The following is a 17321-nucleotide window of genomic DNA, read 5'->3' as shown; positions in this document are numbered from 1 at the left end:
TTGTCTCATTAGTGGTAATGCTAAGTTTGCTTACTTGTTTAAGGTGATCTCCACTAGACATTTTCATGATAAAGATATCTTTTTCTCTTTGAATGTAATAGGGAATCTTTGGGGTGGCAGTCTGAGACTATGTGAATATTCTGTTTAACAACAACCTTTTACCTGGTGGTATTAACATCTGTTGGTGATCCTTGTATATGTTATTATATTGGTAGTTGCAAAATAGATATTATATAATTTACCACTCCTTCTACACGCACGCACGCGCGCACACACACACACACACACACATGTATTATTATTATTATTATTATTATTTTTTTTTTTTTTTGGTAGAGAGAGAGAGAGAACACAAGCAGGAGAGAGGGGCAGAGGGAGAAAGAGAGAGCCTGACACAGGGCTTGATCCCAAGACCCTGGGATCATGACCTGAGCTGAAAACAAGAGTCAGATGCTCAACTGACTGAGCCGCCCAAGTGCCCCTACTTCTACATTTTTTAAGCTGACATGCTATAAAGAAGCCTGTTTTTTTTGTTCGTTTGTTTTAATATTTTAAAAGTATCATTATGGGCTCATAGGTTCTTTTTTCACAGGACATTTTGACCAGAAGTAAAGTGGTGCTTTCCTGCATATTTTTCAAAGTGGCTAATATATATTTATTATGTATTTTTCTTATATGATACTTCATAATCCGTTGTCTATGTTAAATAAAATATTTTAATAAATACCACAGTATAGAGTTCCATTAAAAACACTTGCCCCTTCACCAACTTTGAGATGTTGTTGTAGTCAGGTTTAAAGCTTCTTTCTTCATTTACCATGGTTAACAACTACGGCCGTGATTTATTTTCATTTATGTTCTTTCGGTGACTTCAGCATGAAATTGAATCTGGTATTGTTATTAAAAATTCATTGGGTAAAGTTCCTAGTGATAAAATATCATACACAGAAATATACTTCTCTCCCTTTCTTCCTGATAACAATGCACATGCATTTAATGCCTTCTCTGTCTTATTTTAGGATCGAAGATTCAATGATGAAATTGATAAACTAACTGGATACAAGACAAAATCACTCTTGTGCATGCCTATCCGAAGCAGCGATGGTGAGATTATTGGTGTGGCCCAGGCGATAAATAAGATTCCTGAAGGTGCTCCATTTACAGAAGATGATGAAAAAGTAAGTTTTCATGCTTTTGTGACTTGTACTCTCCTTCTTGATCATCGATTGCTCTTCTCCCTGAAAAGGACAGGACTTGCATGAATAGCTGTTGGATTAACCCATTCATAGATCAAAGAACTTTTCTTGTGTTCTACAAAATGTAGCAGAAGTTTTGAATATTTCATAGAATGTGGTACATTGAATGTGGTACATAGAATGTGAAGCATTGCAAGCTTCAGTAGTATCCTTCCCTGGTCTTTATCTTACTTACACGTAAGCTTTTTTAATTGAGGGTCACACTGCCACCACATATGACCCAAGGGAAGATAGGGATGATGGGAAACAAAACTGTGTTTTGGAAACTCAGCACTTCCTCTTGTGTTTTCATAACTACTGCGAAGAATTGTTTTCTCAGTTCTTATATAAAAATCTCAATAAAATGAATGTTATTTAATTGTTATTCCAAATTGCTAATAAAAAGAACATTATTTTTGTCCCTGAAGAGCAGTTGACTTTGGTAGAAGTAATGTATTTTTGTTCTGAAATGTTTAAGTTTTTCACCAGTAGCTTATTCACCAGCTCATATTAAAAAGGAGACTCTTCAAAAAGCTGAAGTTCTTTCTGGCTTTGAAGCTCTTATTACCTTCGTATTGAATAGAATCTGGTGGAATATTTATAATATTTGTGGTAAAAGCAAACTTCAAATTAGTTTAAGTTTGATGACTGCCATACATGTATTTGATTAAAAAGACACTTATATAATTTAGCCTTCAAGCTGGGAAGTTGCTATTTGCTAGTACTAATTAGTAATGCATTACATTAATGCAAATGTTCTGGTATAAAAGGCCAGCATAAAATATGATTATAAGGAGACAAGATTTTTAAATGAAGAGAGTCCTTTACTGAGGTCATATCTGTAGTTGAATTTGAATAACCCATATCCCAGAAAAGGTTTATAAACCCTGAGAGTATGATAGGACCTCAGATAATTTCCTACTGATTCAGTGAAAAACTACAGTGTGGGGGCACTTGTGTTGGGACTGTAAGAAGCACAAAGATAAATCCCAAATATGTAATGCCATCCTGGAGCTGAACAAGGCAGAAAGCAAGATTATCAGTAAGATGATCTATAACATGCTTCTGGAAGAGGTGGCATTTGATCTGACCTCTCAAGAAAGCATAGGTTTTCATAAGACAGAGTCAGGTGAGAAGGTGAGGGCATTTAGGGATGTATAAAATGTAGCCTACCTCATTCACTAAGCAAATGTTTCCATGGAATGTACAGATAAAGCAAAAATGTTACTTTGTGCATTTGCACCAACGGTGACAGAATCTTATAATCATGTGCCTCTTATAAGGATTCAGACAAAAGGATTAGAGTTTTGTGTTTTTTCAAACATCCCACTACCTGCCCACGACATCTCCCAAACGGTTTAGCTTATGGATGGTATTCCTGCCTTCACTCTGCCTCCTTCACTTGAAAGGATCCTCTTGTATATTTCATTCTCATCTCTGATTGCACTTCTGTCAGATTTGTTTTCTGGACTTCTCTCAGTGGATTTATACTTACGGCCTAAGGCTTCATGAGCTCTGAATGATTTAGAGGGAAGGTCTGCCCAGGGCTTTGTCTTGAAGAGCATCCGCGTTTAGCTCTCCTGAGAATGAGGGCTGGGATGGAGTTCCAGCCCCGCTAAGGACAGTGCCCTGCTTTGGGTGAGACACTTAATCTTTGACTCTCAGTTCTCTCCTCTGTCAACTATACTATTCACCATTTACAGCATGAGAATTCAATAAGATCGTAAATAACAAATACTTTGTAATATAAGAAACTAGGTAAATATAAAACATAAATTCTTATTTCTAAATTATCATTTTTCCAAGAACTTTAAATGTTCTTCTGTATTTGTCACTTATTCCCAGGCAACTTATCTCTTAGATTCAACCTCAACTGAATATTACATTTGTTCCATGTGTTAGGTTTTTATCCTTTGCAATTTTCCTGTGTCCAGAATAGCATTTTATTTTTTAGTCTCTATAATTCCCTCACCTGATTCAAAAACCCTACATTAAAAAAAATTACAAAAGTTAAAGTTAAAAACCCTACTCTAGTCTTACTTCTTGGAAGAAGTCTTACCAGTTTGAGCGAGTTAATTATGTTCATACAGGTGACCCTAGATGGAGTATATTTTATCTCAACTTGTGTGTCTGGATATTGTTCTTCCCTACAAGGATTCTATATATGAAAAAAGCAGAAAAAATCTATAAGTGATTAATGGGAAAGAACAAGATCTAGATACTTCTTTCAAATAAGAGAAGACATTGTGGCATAATGGCTGTAGATAGGCCTGGCAACAGCCTACCCTGGTTGAAACTCCAACTCCGCCATAGCCGGTGTAACCTTGGGCAAGTTGTTTTGCTTTTCTGTGCTCCAATTTCCTCCTCTAGGAAGAGAGATGATAATAACAATACTTATCTCATGAGGCTATGGAGGGATTATATGAGAGAATACAGGGATAGAACTTGGAAGAGTGCTCAGCACATAGTAAGCCCTCATAAAAAAAAAATAGCTCTTACTGACAACACATTAATACATGTGAGATATAGTCTGGTCTCAGTTAAAAATTTAGTTCCATATAAATTGTCTAGAAGTTTTTATTATGGATAGCCTATATGCCAGTTCCACTCTTGGAGTTACAACAATGAAATGAAGGATCTACTTCTTTATAAATTCACATTTGTCTTGTGGGATTGTCAATGCACATAGTATTTTACTTGGCACAAGTAAAAAAAAAAAGTCTTGGCACAAGACAATGCTTCTACTAATTTGTAGTCTACTTTTTTTTTTTTAATTTTTTTTCAACGTTTTTTATTTATTTTTGGGACAGAGAGAGACAGAGCATGAACGGGAGAGGGGCAGAGAGAGAGGGAGACACAGAATCGGAAACAGGCTCCAGGCTCTGAGCCATCAGCCTAGAGCCTGACGCGGGGCTCGAACTCACGGACCGCGAGATCGTGACCTGGCTGAAGTTGGACGCTTAACCGACTGCGCCACCCAGGCGCCCCTGTAGTCTACTTTTTAATGTAGAATTATTTTTTACATATATGTCCACATGTGAATGTAGTCTATATTTGCCATTTTTAGGGATTATGAGGGTTTTTTTTTTCCTTTTCTACATAGCATAATTTGCTTAATCATTGTCCCATTACTGGAAATTTGGGTTGTTTCTGGTTTTTCACTAATTCAAATAGCTCCTGAATGAGCATCTTGAACAAATTACCTTTTTCTTCTGTGTTATTTCCTTGGGGTATATTCCAAAGACTGAAGTTACTGAGTCAAAGGGCAAGAAAAGTTTTATAGCTTTCATTCCAAGATACAGATAGCTTTCAGGAATATTGAACCTATTTATAATAGTAGTAGCATGCATATACCTTTTCTTGCAGAGCCCTGCCAACTTTGTGCAATTCACATTTTAAAACTCAAATTAGTTTTCTTTGGTCTGTTAGGCAGGCTTCAGACAACCTCCTCCCATATTCACCGGTATAAACTTAGTTTCAGTATTGCCTGCAAGTAAGGAAACAAGGAAGCCCAGTGCTCATTGCTGGGTAGGGGGCTCCTGATACGGTAGCATTTGAGGCAGGTTCAAGTCTTTGCCCTGCTGCTTATTAGCTGAGTGACCTTCAGTAAGTTGCTCAATTTTTCTTGGCCTCAGAACCTCCATAATAGCATTGTTGTGAAGGGTAAAATAGATTATTGGTGTAAAGCGCTTAAGGTAGCACTTACAGCAAATGAACTTCATGAAATCTCGTCATCTATTTCAAAGCCAAACAAACAATTTGAATCTATTTGTTATTTTATTTATACACATAACTGCTATGTCATTGTTCATATGGGTCGTGGTAAATTTGTTGCATATTTAGCCTAATATGATTTGTATCTCCTGATTTCTTAAAATGTCAACTTCTGGAGACTATCAGTTGTGTTGTGTTTGGTGTAATTCCAAACATTTTGCGATATGAGAATCAGTAAATTATTTGCCTGGGATAAATTGAAAATTAAATGTGGTATATTCATTTCTGGACTATTTATGTATCTAACATAATTGTGCATAGGATCATATTGTGTCTCTTGAAAATTCTATGCCTGTATTTCAATGGCTGTGCTGTATCATATTCATGGAAAAGGCTGGAAAGGTCATCAAGATCATTTCCCACCAACCTTGCCCTCATCCTCAGGAATCTTTACCTGACAGGTGGTCATCCAGACTCTGCCTAAAAACTTCCCTTTCAATGACTTTAAAATCATCATACTCTTTAAAGTGCTTGCATAATTAGCAATAATTTTATCAGCAGTGGTTAGAGTTTAAGTGAAATAATAGTCTACCATAAGAACATATTAATAATTTAAATTACATACTGACAAATTACTAGTTTGGTAATTCACGTTGGAAATGCACACAAAGGCAGATCATACAAATGAGAGGATTGGAATTTCTTGGTTCACTTCATGGGTTTCTAGCAAATGTCCCTGTTTTTCAGTGATGTGTATAAGCCAGCTGATTTAAATGCTATGACTACACTCCTTGCATCTAATTAATTTATCACTTTGTTTTTCTTGGGTGAGTAAAGACAGGCATTATTTTGCAGAATAAAATAATGATAGTTGGATGGGAGCAAACATTGGTGATCTATCAAGATGTAAAGGCAGGCCTGATGAAACCTGGGGTATGAAAATGAACATGAGCTCTTCTCTGTCCTTCCCAGCTTGCCTATACCTGGTCCCCAAAGGAGCCATTCTTACTGCAATGTTGCATAAAGAATATGTCCATTGCATTAACTTTCGAACAGCTGACATATAAGCAGTTGTGGCTTGAAGTTCTTTGGCTAATCTCTACAGGGTTTCTTCAGCGTATGGTCACCTCTCTCCAACTCATGATTCAGAGTGTTCAGCTACCCTGCTGCTCTGCTTTGTGCCAGCATGTGCAGACACCCTGCAGAACTGGGATGCAGCCAACTGAACTTGGCTGCTGGGACTGGCCACATTCCAGGAATCCGTTATGGGTGATGCTGCCCTGCCAATTGGTGTTGGGGATGGTGCACAGATGATGCTAATAAGACTTGCAGAAGCTGGAGCTTTGTTACTTGCAACAGGCTTGAGCCTCACAGCCAAATAATGGGAAGGATTTGATAAGCTCTTGGCTTTACATTTTTTAGCTATTCTTGATTGTGCAAAGGCTAATGTTTAAGATCATTATGCGATGTCAAGGGTGCAAAAGGTATTACAGTTCACTGTAGTAAGAGGGATGTTGAATACATTGTGCTGATAGGAGTGACAAACTGGGGGTCCCAGAAGAATGAATGCAGCTCACAGATGTGTGACTTGCATGGAATTTGACTGGCATAAAATTGATTTTTTTTGGAAGTCCGTAGACATGGCCGCAAGCTTTAGTTCTGCCATAATAGCTAATCCCCAAACAACTAGTGAGTTTAATAAAATCGACTTAATGGAAGCAAGATGGACAGATTTTTTCTGTCTTCTTCTGAAGAGTTAGTTTCTACACAAAGGTACTTTTCAAAAAGTTAACATTTTTTAAAAATCTCCTGGTATACATGGCTAGTGGTATTGCAATTCTGCCAGGCAGGTTTATGTGTTTCTATTAATGTTCTATTGTCTTTTGGACACTCAAATGCTAAACAAACAGTGAATTAACTAATTATAAGAAGTGGCCTTTGTGTTCTTACCTCATTTTGCCCCTTTTCTACCTATATTCCACTCCAGTTAAGTTAGATTTTCAAACCTGTTGCAATAAAATTATAGTTAAAAATCAGTGCCTAGCAAAAAGATTTTAGAGGGGCGCCTGGGTGGCGCAGTCGGTTAAGCGTCCGACTTCAGCCAGGTCACGATCTCGCGGTCCGTGAGTTCGAGCCCCGCGTCGGGCTCTGGGCTGATGGCTCAGAGCCTGGAGCCTGTTTCCAATTCTGTGTCTCCCTCTCACTCTGCCCCTCCCCCGTTCATGCTCTGTCTCTCTCTGTCCCAAAAATAAAATAAACGTTGAAAAAAAAAAAAAAGATTTTAGAATTCCTGGCAGATGGCTCATGATTTCAAGTTATATTTGATCAATAAGATTTCAGTCCTAGAAAAATTTAGATTAAATCTCATAATTTGTTGATTGCAATACTTTATCTACATTTCAACTGCCTAGTCATTGCACTATTTGCCTTTTAACAGCTATTACCCAGGTCCCATATGATCACTGTGAAACTACCAGAGCTTCAGAGACTCATTTGTTCATGTTCTAAGTGTTCCCTGGACTATATCTGACTGAGAGTTTCAGAAACAAGCAAGATCTGCATGAAAACCATTACCAACACAGTCCTTGTCAGAACTCAGGTTAAACTTCAGGGAATTTTTTCGGTTGGAGAAATATTGTTGTGGACTTCTGGCTCTATTCTCTGCCTCTTGCATAGGCAGTCTAACTTTGGGGTAAGAAGTCAGGTCTACCTGTCAGGGACCTGCTTAGGGGTTCGCATTCAATAGAAAATGGTCACTCTATTCCGGATTTGGCCTTGTGCTTTACTTATATTCATATCTAATTGCAAAAGGTCTCATCTTCTTAATACTTTTCTGAGGTTTAAGTCCTATTCTGACATCTCTGATTTAAGTAGGCACTACTCCAAAAGTGATTATCGTTTGTCCTTAATAGTGGTTCCTAATATTTTATAGTTTAACATTTTTTCAGATGTCCTCAATGATTGCAGTTGGATTTTGACTAACAATTAATTTAGAGAATATGCAGTGATCAGATTATCAGGAAGTAAAAAAAAAATTAGTAATACAACAATTGACAAAATGAAGGGCAGTGACTACATGGTGCATTTTGTATTTCAGATGCAAATAATGCTTGGCATGCTTGCAAATTTATAAGCCTCTTGCAAAAATTCTGATGTCTTCAGATGGCTGATAATCCCAGCATTTGTAATTTCTTACTTTCTCGGTTTCTCAATTTCTGAGAGTTACCAAGGAAATGGTACGTGCTTGGATGTGACATCCTTCTATGTCTTTCCATATACTTTGCAAAACATTGTAAGGTAGTTTGCATTTAGCAGGAACATGAAATAGTAGGGACACAAAATAAATGAACTAGATAATTCAGAGGGCTATCACTGTTCCAATGCAGAATGGAGAGAATTTTGAGTGATCATTGATCCAAACATTATTCTTACCAGCTGAATAGTGTTCACCATGTGGAGGAACTATTCACTCATTCGCTACTTACTGAGTTTCTACTTAGTAGAACACTACTTTGTTTGAGGCACTGTTCCCAGTACTGGGGTTAAACTGATGAATAAGACGGACAAAGATTTCTTCTGTCTCCAGCTTAATTCTTGTGGTAGAGACAGACAATAAGCGAAATATATATGTAGGTATATAATGTAGCTTTAAGTAGTGATTAGATGTATAATTTTTATGATTTAGATAATTCAACAATTTTTTCCTGTACCTTTTACTTACATGAGTATGCTTTGTTAAGTCTAGGTAATATCACAAGGGCTTATGATAAAATAATGGCTTTTAGTAGAGAGCAAGATTTCATCCAAAGCTTCTTCTCAAATAACTATGATAAATTGTGATGGACTCTTCAATTGAATCTATCTTTTTTCCTCTGAACTCCAGGTGTTCACATAAGGTGTGAGTTCCTCCAGGCTGCCTTAGGTGCTAACCTTGAAGTACAAGACACCGTTGTCTTTTTATTGTGCTCACCTCAAGTATCATTGTGCTGCATCTGCTCATGAGTATCAGGCTGTAATCTTGTTATCAATCTACCATCACCTGAACTGGGGACATTAAGAGACTTGACGACCTTAAATCTGACCCCACCAGGCTGGAGATATATAGGGCTGGACGGACAAGACTCTAGGGGCATCTGGGAGGGAAAGGTCAGGGGTGAGAGGAGTTTAGTGCATTTTGATTTTCAGGGACCAGTACATCCATGGCTTCTACTAGCTGGCAGGACATGAAATACTCTTACTAGTCAAGCCACTTATAAAAGTGGAAAATGACAGAAAACTGTCTTATAAACTCTATCTCTGATTTATACATGGCTTGGACAAGGGAGGATGATACGCAATCACAGATCAGAAATAAATAAGCACTTGGTGGCAGGAAGAATGATTACTAAAGAACAAGAACAGGGTGTTGTGGATTCTTGTTCAGTGAAGATTTCAAATTAAGACAGATAACTGTCTTCTTTGAATAACTATTCTAGTGTTATTGTCTGAATAAAACAACAAGGTTTCTTCTTTTCACCTTAAGGCTGAAATACTTGAATTGGAATTTTGAAAACCTAAATTCTTTTTTGAGTAAAAGTGAAATTTAGTTGAATTCCGAGTACATTAAGCATCTTGGTCTTTCTTGTTTTATTTTCCTTTCTTTTTATGAAAGATTCTTTTCATTTTTTTAAAGTAAAAAATTTTTATTTTTATTTATTTTTTTCACCATTTTATTGTTTTTTAAAATTTACATCCAAGTTAGCATATAGTGCAATAATGATTTCATGAGTGGATTTCTTAATGCCCCTTAGCCATTTAGCCCATCCCCCCTCCCACAACCCCTCTAGTAACTCTTTGTTCTCCATATTTAAGAGTCTCTTATGTTTTGTCCCCCTCCCTGTTTTTATATTATTTTTGATTCCCTTCCCTTATGTTCATGTTTTGTCTCTTAAAGTCCTCATATGAGAGAAGTCATATGATTTTTGTCTTTCTCTGACTGACTAATTTCGCTTAGTTCCATCCACATGGTTGCAAATGGCAAGATTTCATTCTTTTTGATTGCTGAGTAATACTCCATTGTATATATATACCACATCTTCTTTATCCATTCATCCATTGATGGACATTTAGGCTCTTTCCATACTTTGGCTATTGTTGGTAGTGCTGCTATAAACATTGGGGTGCATATGCCCCTTCGAAACAGCAAATCTGTATCCCTTGGATACATACCTAGTAAGGCAATTGCTGGGTTGTAGGGTAGTTCTATTTTTAGTTTTTTGAGGAACCTCCATACTGTTTTCCAGAGTGGCTGCAACAGATTGCATTCCCACCGGCAGTGCAAAAGAGATTCTCTTTCTCTGGGTCTTCGCCAACATCTGTTGTTGCCTGAGTTGTTAATGTTAGCCATTCTGACAGGTGTGAGGGGGTATCTCATTGTGGTTTTGATTTGTATTTCCCTGATTTTCAGGTGTATGTTAGCCATCTGGATGTCTTCTTTGGAAAAATGTCTGTTCATGTCTTTTGCTCATTTCTTCACCAGATTATTTGTTTTTTGGATGTTGAGTTTGCTCAGTTCTTTATAGATTTTTGATACTAACCCTTTATCTGATATGTCATTTGCAAATATCTTCTCCCATTCCATTGGTTGCCTTTTAGTTTTGTTGGTTGTTTGCTTTGCTGTGCAGAAGCTTTTTATCTTGATGAGGTGCCAGTAGTTTCTTTTGATTTCTAATTTCACTTTATTTCCACTCCTTTGATTTATTCTGTGTTTGCATTCCACAATAAACTAATTAACCATTGATCTAAGTTAATATATTTTTTTAATTAGAAAAAAAAGCTAGCATGAAGCAAACTGGCCTAAGTTTGTTTGGTCACACACAACTATTAGGTTGTTCATAATAGCACCTAGGTACATCATAATAGTTGCCAAAAAGTTTGCAGTAAGTAGGAGTTGGAGTTGACTACTAACTGTCAAATAACTTTGCAACTTTGCTGCTTGGTTTTAATGAAAGCAGATCTCAGATGAAATTCTGCTGCATATCAAGACATTTATTTAAACAAAAAATTTATTGACAAGTCAGGTCACATAGTTCAGACACTGTTCAGTAAGCTTTATGAAGTCCACGTTCTCTTCATTTTAGGTGATCAAAACACCACTTGCAAGTTTCAAAAGCAGAATCCAGTTGCTTTTGTGGTGGACATCAGGCAACCAGAATCCTTTGACCAGATGGATGGCAGGACTGGATAGCCTCAGGGTCCATCCCAATGAATACAAGTTTGGAATTTTCTAGATTTTTATACCTTATTAATAAAAGAGTTGGAGGATGTCTCTAGAATATTATTACCAATACACACATCCTGCATACCACTCATTTCAGTAATTATCATCCATATTTATATATGTTGTGCTAATTACTAATTTCACCAGTAAAATTCCATTTTTAACATTGGCAAAGCACCATGCTATTAATGGCAGGTAAAGCTCTCTGGAGCACCTGTAATAGGCACATTTGGAGTATGGCTTTCTGATTACCTTGGAGGGTGAATTCTTGATGGGGCAACTGTCTCTTCTTCAATGGCATATCAAACCTGTTCCCTTCCACACGCACATAATTTCACATTATCTTTGCTAAAGGAAAAGCACATTTTAGACATCAAAACAGCATGGAGTATCTCTCAGTGTTTGCTTGTTTTTCCTCAGAAAGAGAACAAGGAAATAAAACCATTTATTAAGTGCCTACTCTGTGATTAGTGCTTTGCATACATTATCTCATTTAATCTCCAACAACCCTGTGGGTAGTGGTTACCATCCTCATTTTATGGATGGGGAAATGAAATGTGAGAGATTTTAATAATGTGTCCAAGATCACTTGGTTTGTAAGTAGTAGAGGTGGGCATTGTCTCTGCCTGTCCATCTTCTTACGGCACATTGGAATGCTTGGAGGACCCTTATTATTTTCATATTATGGCATCCTTGCATTGGAGACTCATGAATGCATAGATAGTGCTGTGCTTGATGTACATGCATAGGTGGTTAAATAAATGTGAAATTCTACATATTTAATAGATTTCAGGGAGAGTGTGTGACTGAGGAAAACGTGATTTCTAAATTACAGTGCTGGAGGCATTCTGGCCTTTAATAAATATCTGTGACCAAGTTTAAGCTTTATGTCTGGAAGAAAAATAAAAACACTAACAGGCTAATGAGTTGAGAATTATTAAAAAATAGTGATGACTTTGTACACATACAACTATGAAGTAGATACTTTAATATTTTCCTTTTACTCCAGTTTGGTGTTTCACTGATAAGTAAAACATTTTACATTTATGGTTTTTAATGTACTTTTTCCCTCCTCAGGATGAAAAAGAGGTGAGGATAAGTATGACTATAGCTTTCTTTTGCTTTTTGCAAGTGAGAATTTGCAAATAGTGTTCAATTTCACTGAGCAGCAAAGTGAGGTGTTCCAGTGAATTATCTCTAGCTGAGAGGGTTTTTTTTTTAATGTTTAGCAAAATTGTGTAGTATGCTGTTTAAATGAAGCTACACTATATTCTTGCAGAATTTCAAATGGAATATAAGATGACTCTGTAGCACACTTCATAATTTTTACTTTAAATAATGTATTAATTTTTAAAATATACTTGGATATTTATTTTTTCCTTTCTTTTTTCTTTCTTTTTTTTTCTGTATTGGAAGTAGAAATGAAGCCATTTCTTTTTGTCATTTTCCATTATTTCCTTTTATTTCTCCCACATGTGCCCTGGATAATATCCTTGCTAGATATGATTGTAGGCTATTTTCACTGGCAGATTCTGATTCCATTGCCAATCAGCAACAATAGGAGCATTGTCCCCACCCCCTTCATATTCTGCACACTCCATTTAGAAATGAGAAAAAGTCTCAAAGGTAGGCACTACTATATTACCAAAGCAGGCAGCAAATTCCCCCCGGGGAGGCCCTGAGCTGGAGTGAGAGCATGTTAAGAGGGGGAGAAAGTAATGAACACTTTTGAAAAATGAGGTTATGTAAGTTAGAGCTGCCCAGAGATGCTCTGAAGGTCTATTAGACACAGTTCTTGAAAAGGGGTTTAAATGAAACTAAAATGCAATAACAAAAGTCTCTCACTGGAGAGAATTTAAAATGATTCCTCAGAATTAATTGACACTATCAGAAAGCTGGAACATGCTTGTCTGTCTGAAAAGTGTTTGGTGTTTTGGAAGAATTACTGTCTATGGCATATAATAAGTGACTGGGAAATCAATACCTTTTCTTTAAAGCTGCCACCTAGTTTGTAGCACTGGGTAATTATGTCCACCATGGCATTCTGGGAAGTCTTAGTTCCATTTTCAGTGCTTGACTATTTGGTATACTTCATTTCCAAAAACCTGTCCATATCAGTTGTCTTTCTGTCTCTTTAATTTTTTTTTTTTTAACATTTATTATTGACAGCCAGAGACAGAGCATGAGCATGGGGTGGGCAGAGAGAGGGGGAGACACAGAATCTGAAACAGGCTCCAGGCTCTAAGCTGTCAGCACAGAACCCGACATGGGGCTTGAACTCACAAGCCGCGAGATCATGACCTGAGCCGAAGTCAGACGCTTTACTGACTGAGCCACCCAGGTGCCCCTCTTTCTGTCTCTTAAAAAAAAAAAAAAAGTATACCTTTAAAAAAATTTTTTTATGTTTATTTTTGAGAGAGAGAGAGAGAGAGAGAGACAGAACACGAGTGGGGGAGGGGCATAGAGAGAGATAGAGAGAGGGGGCGGGGGGACACAGAATCCGAAGCAGGCTCCAGGCTCTGAGCTGTCAGCACAGAATCCGACACAAGGCTTGAACTCAAGAACCACAAGATCAAGACCTGAGCCGAAGTTGGACGCTTAACTGACTGAGCCACCCAGGCACCCCAAAATGCATTTCTAATTAATTTTGCAAATCCTTTAATACTGACATCAATTTTGTTTGTCATGGTCTCTAAATGGTGCTTGTGGTTTAATGTAACTGAAATTTGTTCAAGGCATTTTGTCCAACTTTCTATTTCCAAACACAGAATGAGGTTTGAAAATAAGCTGTGAATTATTCTCTCTTGTTGTGAAGACAGAGAATCACAATCCTTGGATGAACCTTTAAGTGTCCATTGCTCCTTTTCAGTGTTTGACTCTAAATTTATTTTAAAGCCTCAGTTTAGCAATTTGACGTGATGCTTTCATGATTTGGATAGTCATGAGACCTGTTGGGAGTTTGCTGTTACTCTTCTATTAACCTCTGAGACAGGGTGATAGAATTATTATTGTCTTTTTAAGACCGGCAATAAATTCATTTTATTCTAGATCCAGAATGACCACTGTTTCAAGATTTGATTCTGATACTTGTGGTTTGTTGCCATGGGAATTTCTGTTGCTTTAGCTTTAAAGACCCATCCAATTGAAAACAAAACTGTGTAAATTATGGCAAACTTCTGGTCTGCAGCATGGATTTCTTAAGTAGATGAAAACTGGAATCCAAACTGCTTCTTCCTTTCATGTCTTTAAATTGTTGCCAGGGGGAAGATTATGCACAGATCATTGGGTTAAGCAAGGGTTATTGTTCCCCCTACCATGCACAGAGTAATAAGTCATTCTCCTTGAAATTACGTCTTCACTAGGACCAGTATAGAAAACATAGTTCTATTTGTGCTGGAAGTACAAGGTCACAGCCATTCACATAGAAGATGATCCTTCACAATTATTCCCAGAAAAATACTTTGGAAAAATACTCTCTGCTCTTCATGGTTCAACGATGTACAATGTTTATACTGAACTTGTTATGGGCACTAAAGCCAGGGAGCTTATCCAACAGACAGACCTGTGGTCTGGTGCTATATTTAGCAAGACAGTCAACTGGAAGTTGATAAGATACATGCCATTTCATTCCGTTTAGTATCTTAGAAGCTATTGGCAACATCAATCGTTATAGTAACATCAAAATTTACATTTGCAGAGACTTTAACCCATATGGTTCTGTCAGTATTCTTATGAGATAGGTAAGACAGTTGTTAAATTTTTTATTACAGATGAGGGCTGCTGGGTGGCTCAGTTGGTTGAGCTCAGGTCATGATCTCACGGTTCATGGGTCCCAGCCCTGCGTTGGGCTCTGTGCTGACTGTGCAGAACCTGCTTGAGATTCTCTGTCTCCTTCTCTCTCTGCCCTACCCCTGCTTACTCACTCTCTCTGTCTCAAAAGTAAATAAATAAACTTAAAAAAGTTTTTGTTACAGATGAGGTGACTGCAGCCTGTCCCATCTAGCAAGAAATTAATAGTGGAATTGGGACGTTAATGTGCTTTTCTCTCCTTCTGCCTGGCTTATCATTTTTTGTAAACAGTGCATTGACTATTCTCACTATTTATAGAGGACAGCTCAAAGCAAAGAGTACCTGTTGGGTTAATTGTAGAAATTATGATATTTAATATGCCACAATGTATACCTAACTAATCAGTAGGAAATGGAAGATCATAAAAATGAAATCACAATTCTTCATGTATGATGAACAATGAGTTGTTAAAGACATAAAGATGACATAAGAATCTTACCTGATTAATCCTCATGGAAAATTGCTAAGAACCATCTGCTCTGAATGTGTGAAAATCATAGAGAGCAAAGATACTTGAGAAATTATTTTGTTCAAACTTTCATTTTACATCTAAGAGCGAGAGACAGAGATACAGAGGGAGAAAGAGAGAGAAATTCAGAGATTTTAAATTGTTTGCTCCAGGTTACATGATTAGAAAATGACAGAGCTAAGAGCTGAATCTGTATCTTCAAACTCTGATGTTTCTGGGCTTTACTCTACGCCATACTGTTGTTTGGCTGTCTGTGGGGAGAGGGCCAGACAACACTGGTGGTCCCATTCAACTCTGGTACCCTGGTGGGCAATACCACATGGATAGCTTTATTTTATGGGTAGGAAAATTTTTATTGAAGAGTGTCCCCAGAAACAATTAGTATGTCAGTGGCATAATGTCTCCCAAGTGCTCCTTGCCTGTCTTCTCACAGATGTAGGAGCCTACAGTATTTCTGCTTCCACAATAGAAAAGGTTTGTGGAGAATCATCTATATATTTCAGCCCCAAGAGCTGAGAATGAAAAAAAAAAAAAAAAAAGATGAAGAAAAAAAAAGAATCTTTGTTCTCCAGTCAATAATGAAGTAAAGTACATATTGTCATGTTCTATAACAATCTCAGTCATGCTGGAATCACATCAAAATACTTAGGTGAGGTTTTAGACTGGCATACTTTTGACACTCTTAAGATGATATTTGGATAGAGCAAGGTTATATTATGTCAAAGTAAGGAATCCTCAAAAAAATTGGTATGTAAATCAGTAGTCTGCTTGGCTTAAGAACCTCAAAAGGGTGTTGCAACTATTTAACTATCTACTGTGAACATTGATTTTTGATAGTTAACACAATGTATTTAAAAGTAAAAGGAACCTCTGGAATAAAACTCTATGTGGAACGTACTCTTAAGAACTATAAGAAATAGAAGTATTGGTGAAAATGGGCTATGGATAAGTAGGAGGCACATGTTTATTGGAAAGGCAAATAGTATTAATGTTAAGAATATTTTAGTAACTTCTCTTTATCATTTCACTACATAAAACATTTTGTTTCAAGTGTTTTTTCTGCAGGCATTTTTGGAGAATTAAAGCCAGAAGACACCCTGGAATCTTGTTCTACCCTTAGCCCCCATCCCAATTCTGGGAAATTTTTGTTTTCCACTTTATTAATTTTTATACTATTTGGAAACTTTTAAACTTTGTATTACTTTTATTTTTGGAATGAATCTTGCTTGGGTGTGTATTATTGTTTTGATATATTGCTAGGTTCAGTTAGCACTTGATAAATGGAATTGATGTATAGCTTTTTCATACTATTTCTAACTCTACTATTGTTATTAAGATTATTTAAGCATATTATTTACAAAAAAACAAAAAAAGGGGCGCCTGGGTGGCTCAGTCAGTTGGGTGTCCGACTTCAGCTCAGGTCATGATCTTGCAGTCCGTGAGTTCAAGCCCTGTGTCGGGCTCTGTGTTGACAGCTCAGAGCCTGGAGCCTACTTCAGATTCTGTGTCTCCCTCTCTCTCTGCCCCTCCCCTGCTCATGCTCTGTCTCTCTCTGTCTCAAAAATTAAAAAAAAAAAAAAGATTATTCAAGCATATTATTTTAAAATTAGGGGAAAAGCAGTAAAATATTATTTAGTGTATTATAACTGGGAAGCCTCCAAAGGGTTATCAGATATGTCCCCAAAAGCATTATTATAAATGAGTTTTATTCTAAGTGTAAGGTGTTATTTACAGAAGAGTTAGAAATTTGATTAGGGTCTCCTGTGCAGTCTGAAGTTGAGAATAAGAGATTTTA

At 37.0% G+C, this 17321-nt stretch overlaps 1 protein-coding gene across 3 annotated transcripts in view; it reads left to right on the top strand.

Annotated features, from left to right (window-relative positions):
* The window catches only part of PDE11A (phosphodiesterase 11A), a 405024-nt gene that overhangs the window by 93373 nt on the left and 294330 nt on the right, over positions 1–17321 (top strand). For all 3 annotated transcript variants that reach the window (XR_006712991.1, XM_045480319.1, XM_045480318.1), the window contains exon 2: positions 1020–1178. Coding sequence is in view for 2 of the 3 variants with exons in the window: in XM_045480318.1 (XP_045336274.1) it covers positions 1020–1178 (159 nt within the window). In the remaining variant the exon portion in view is untranslated. The remainder of the gene's footprint in view (positions 1–1019; positions 1179–17321) is intronic.

The sequence above is a fragment of the Leopardus geoffroyi genome, chromosome C1, assembly GCF_018350155.1.
Source record: "Leopardus geoffroyi isolate Oge1 chromosome C1, O.geoffroyi_Oge1_pat1.0, whole genome shotgun sequence".
NCBI lineage: Eukaryota > Metazoa > Chordata > Mammalia > Carnivora > Felidae > Leopardus > Leopardus geoffroyi.
Note: the sequence above shows the minus strand (reverse complement) of the source record. Positions and strands in the feature narration are given on the sequence as shown.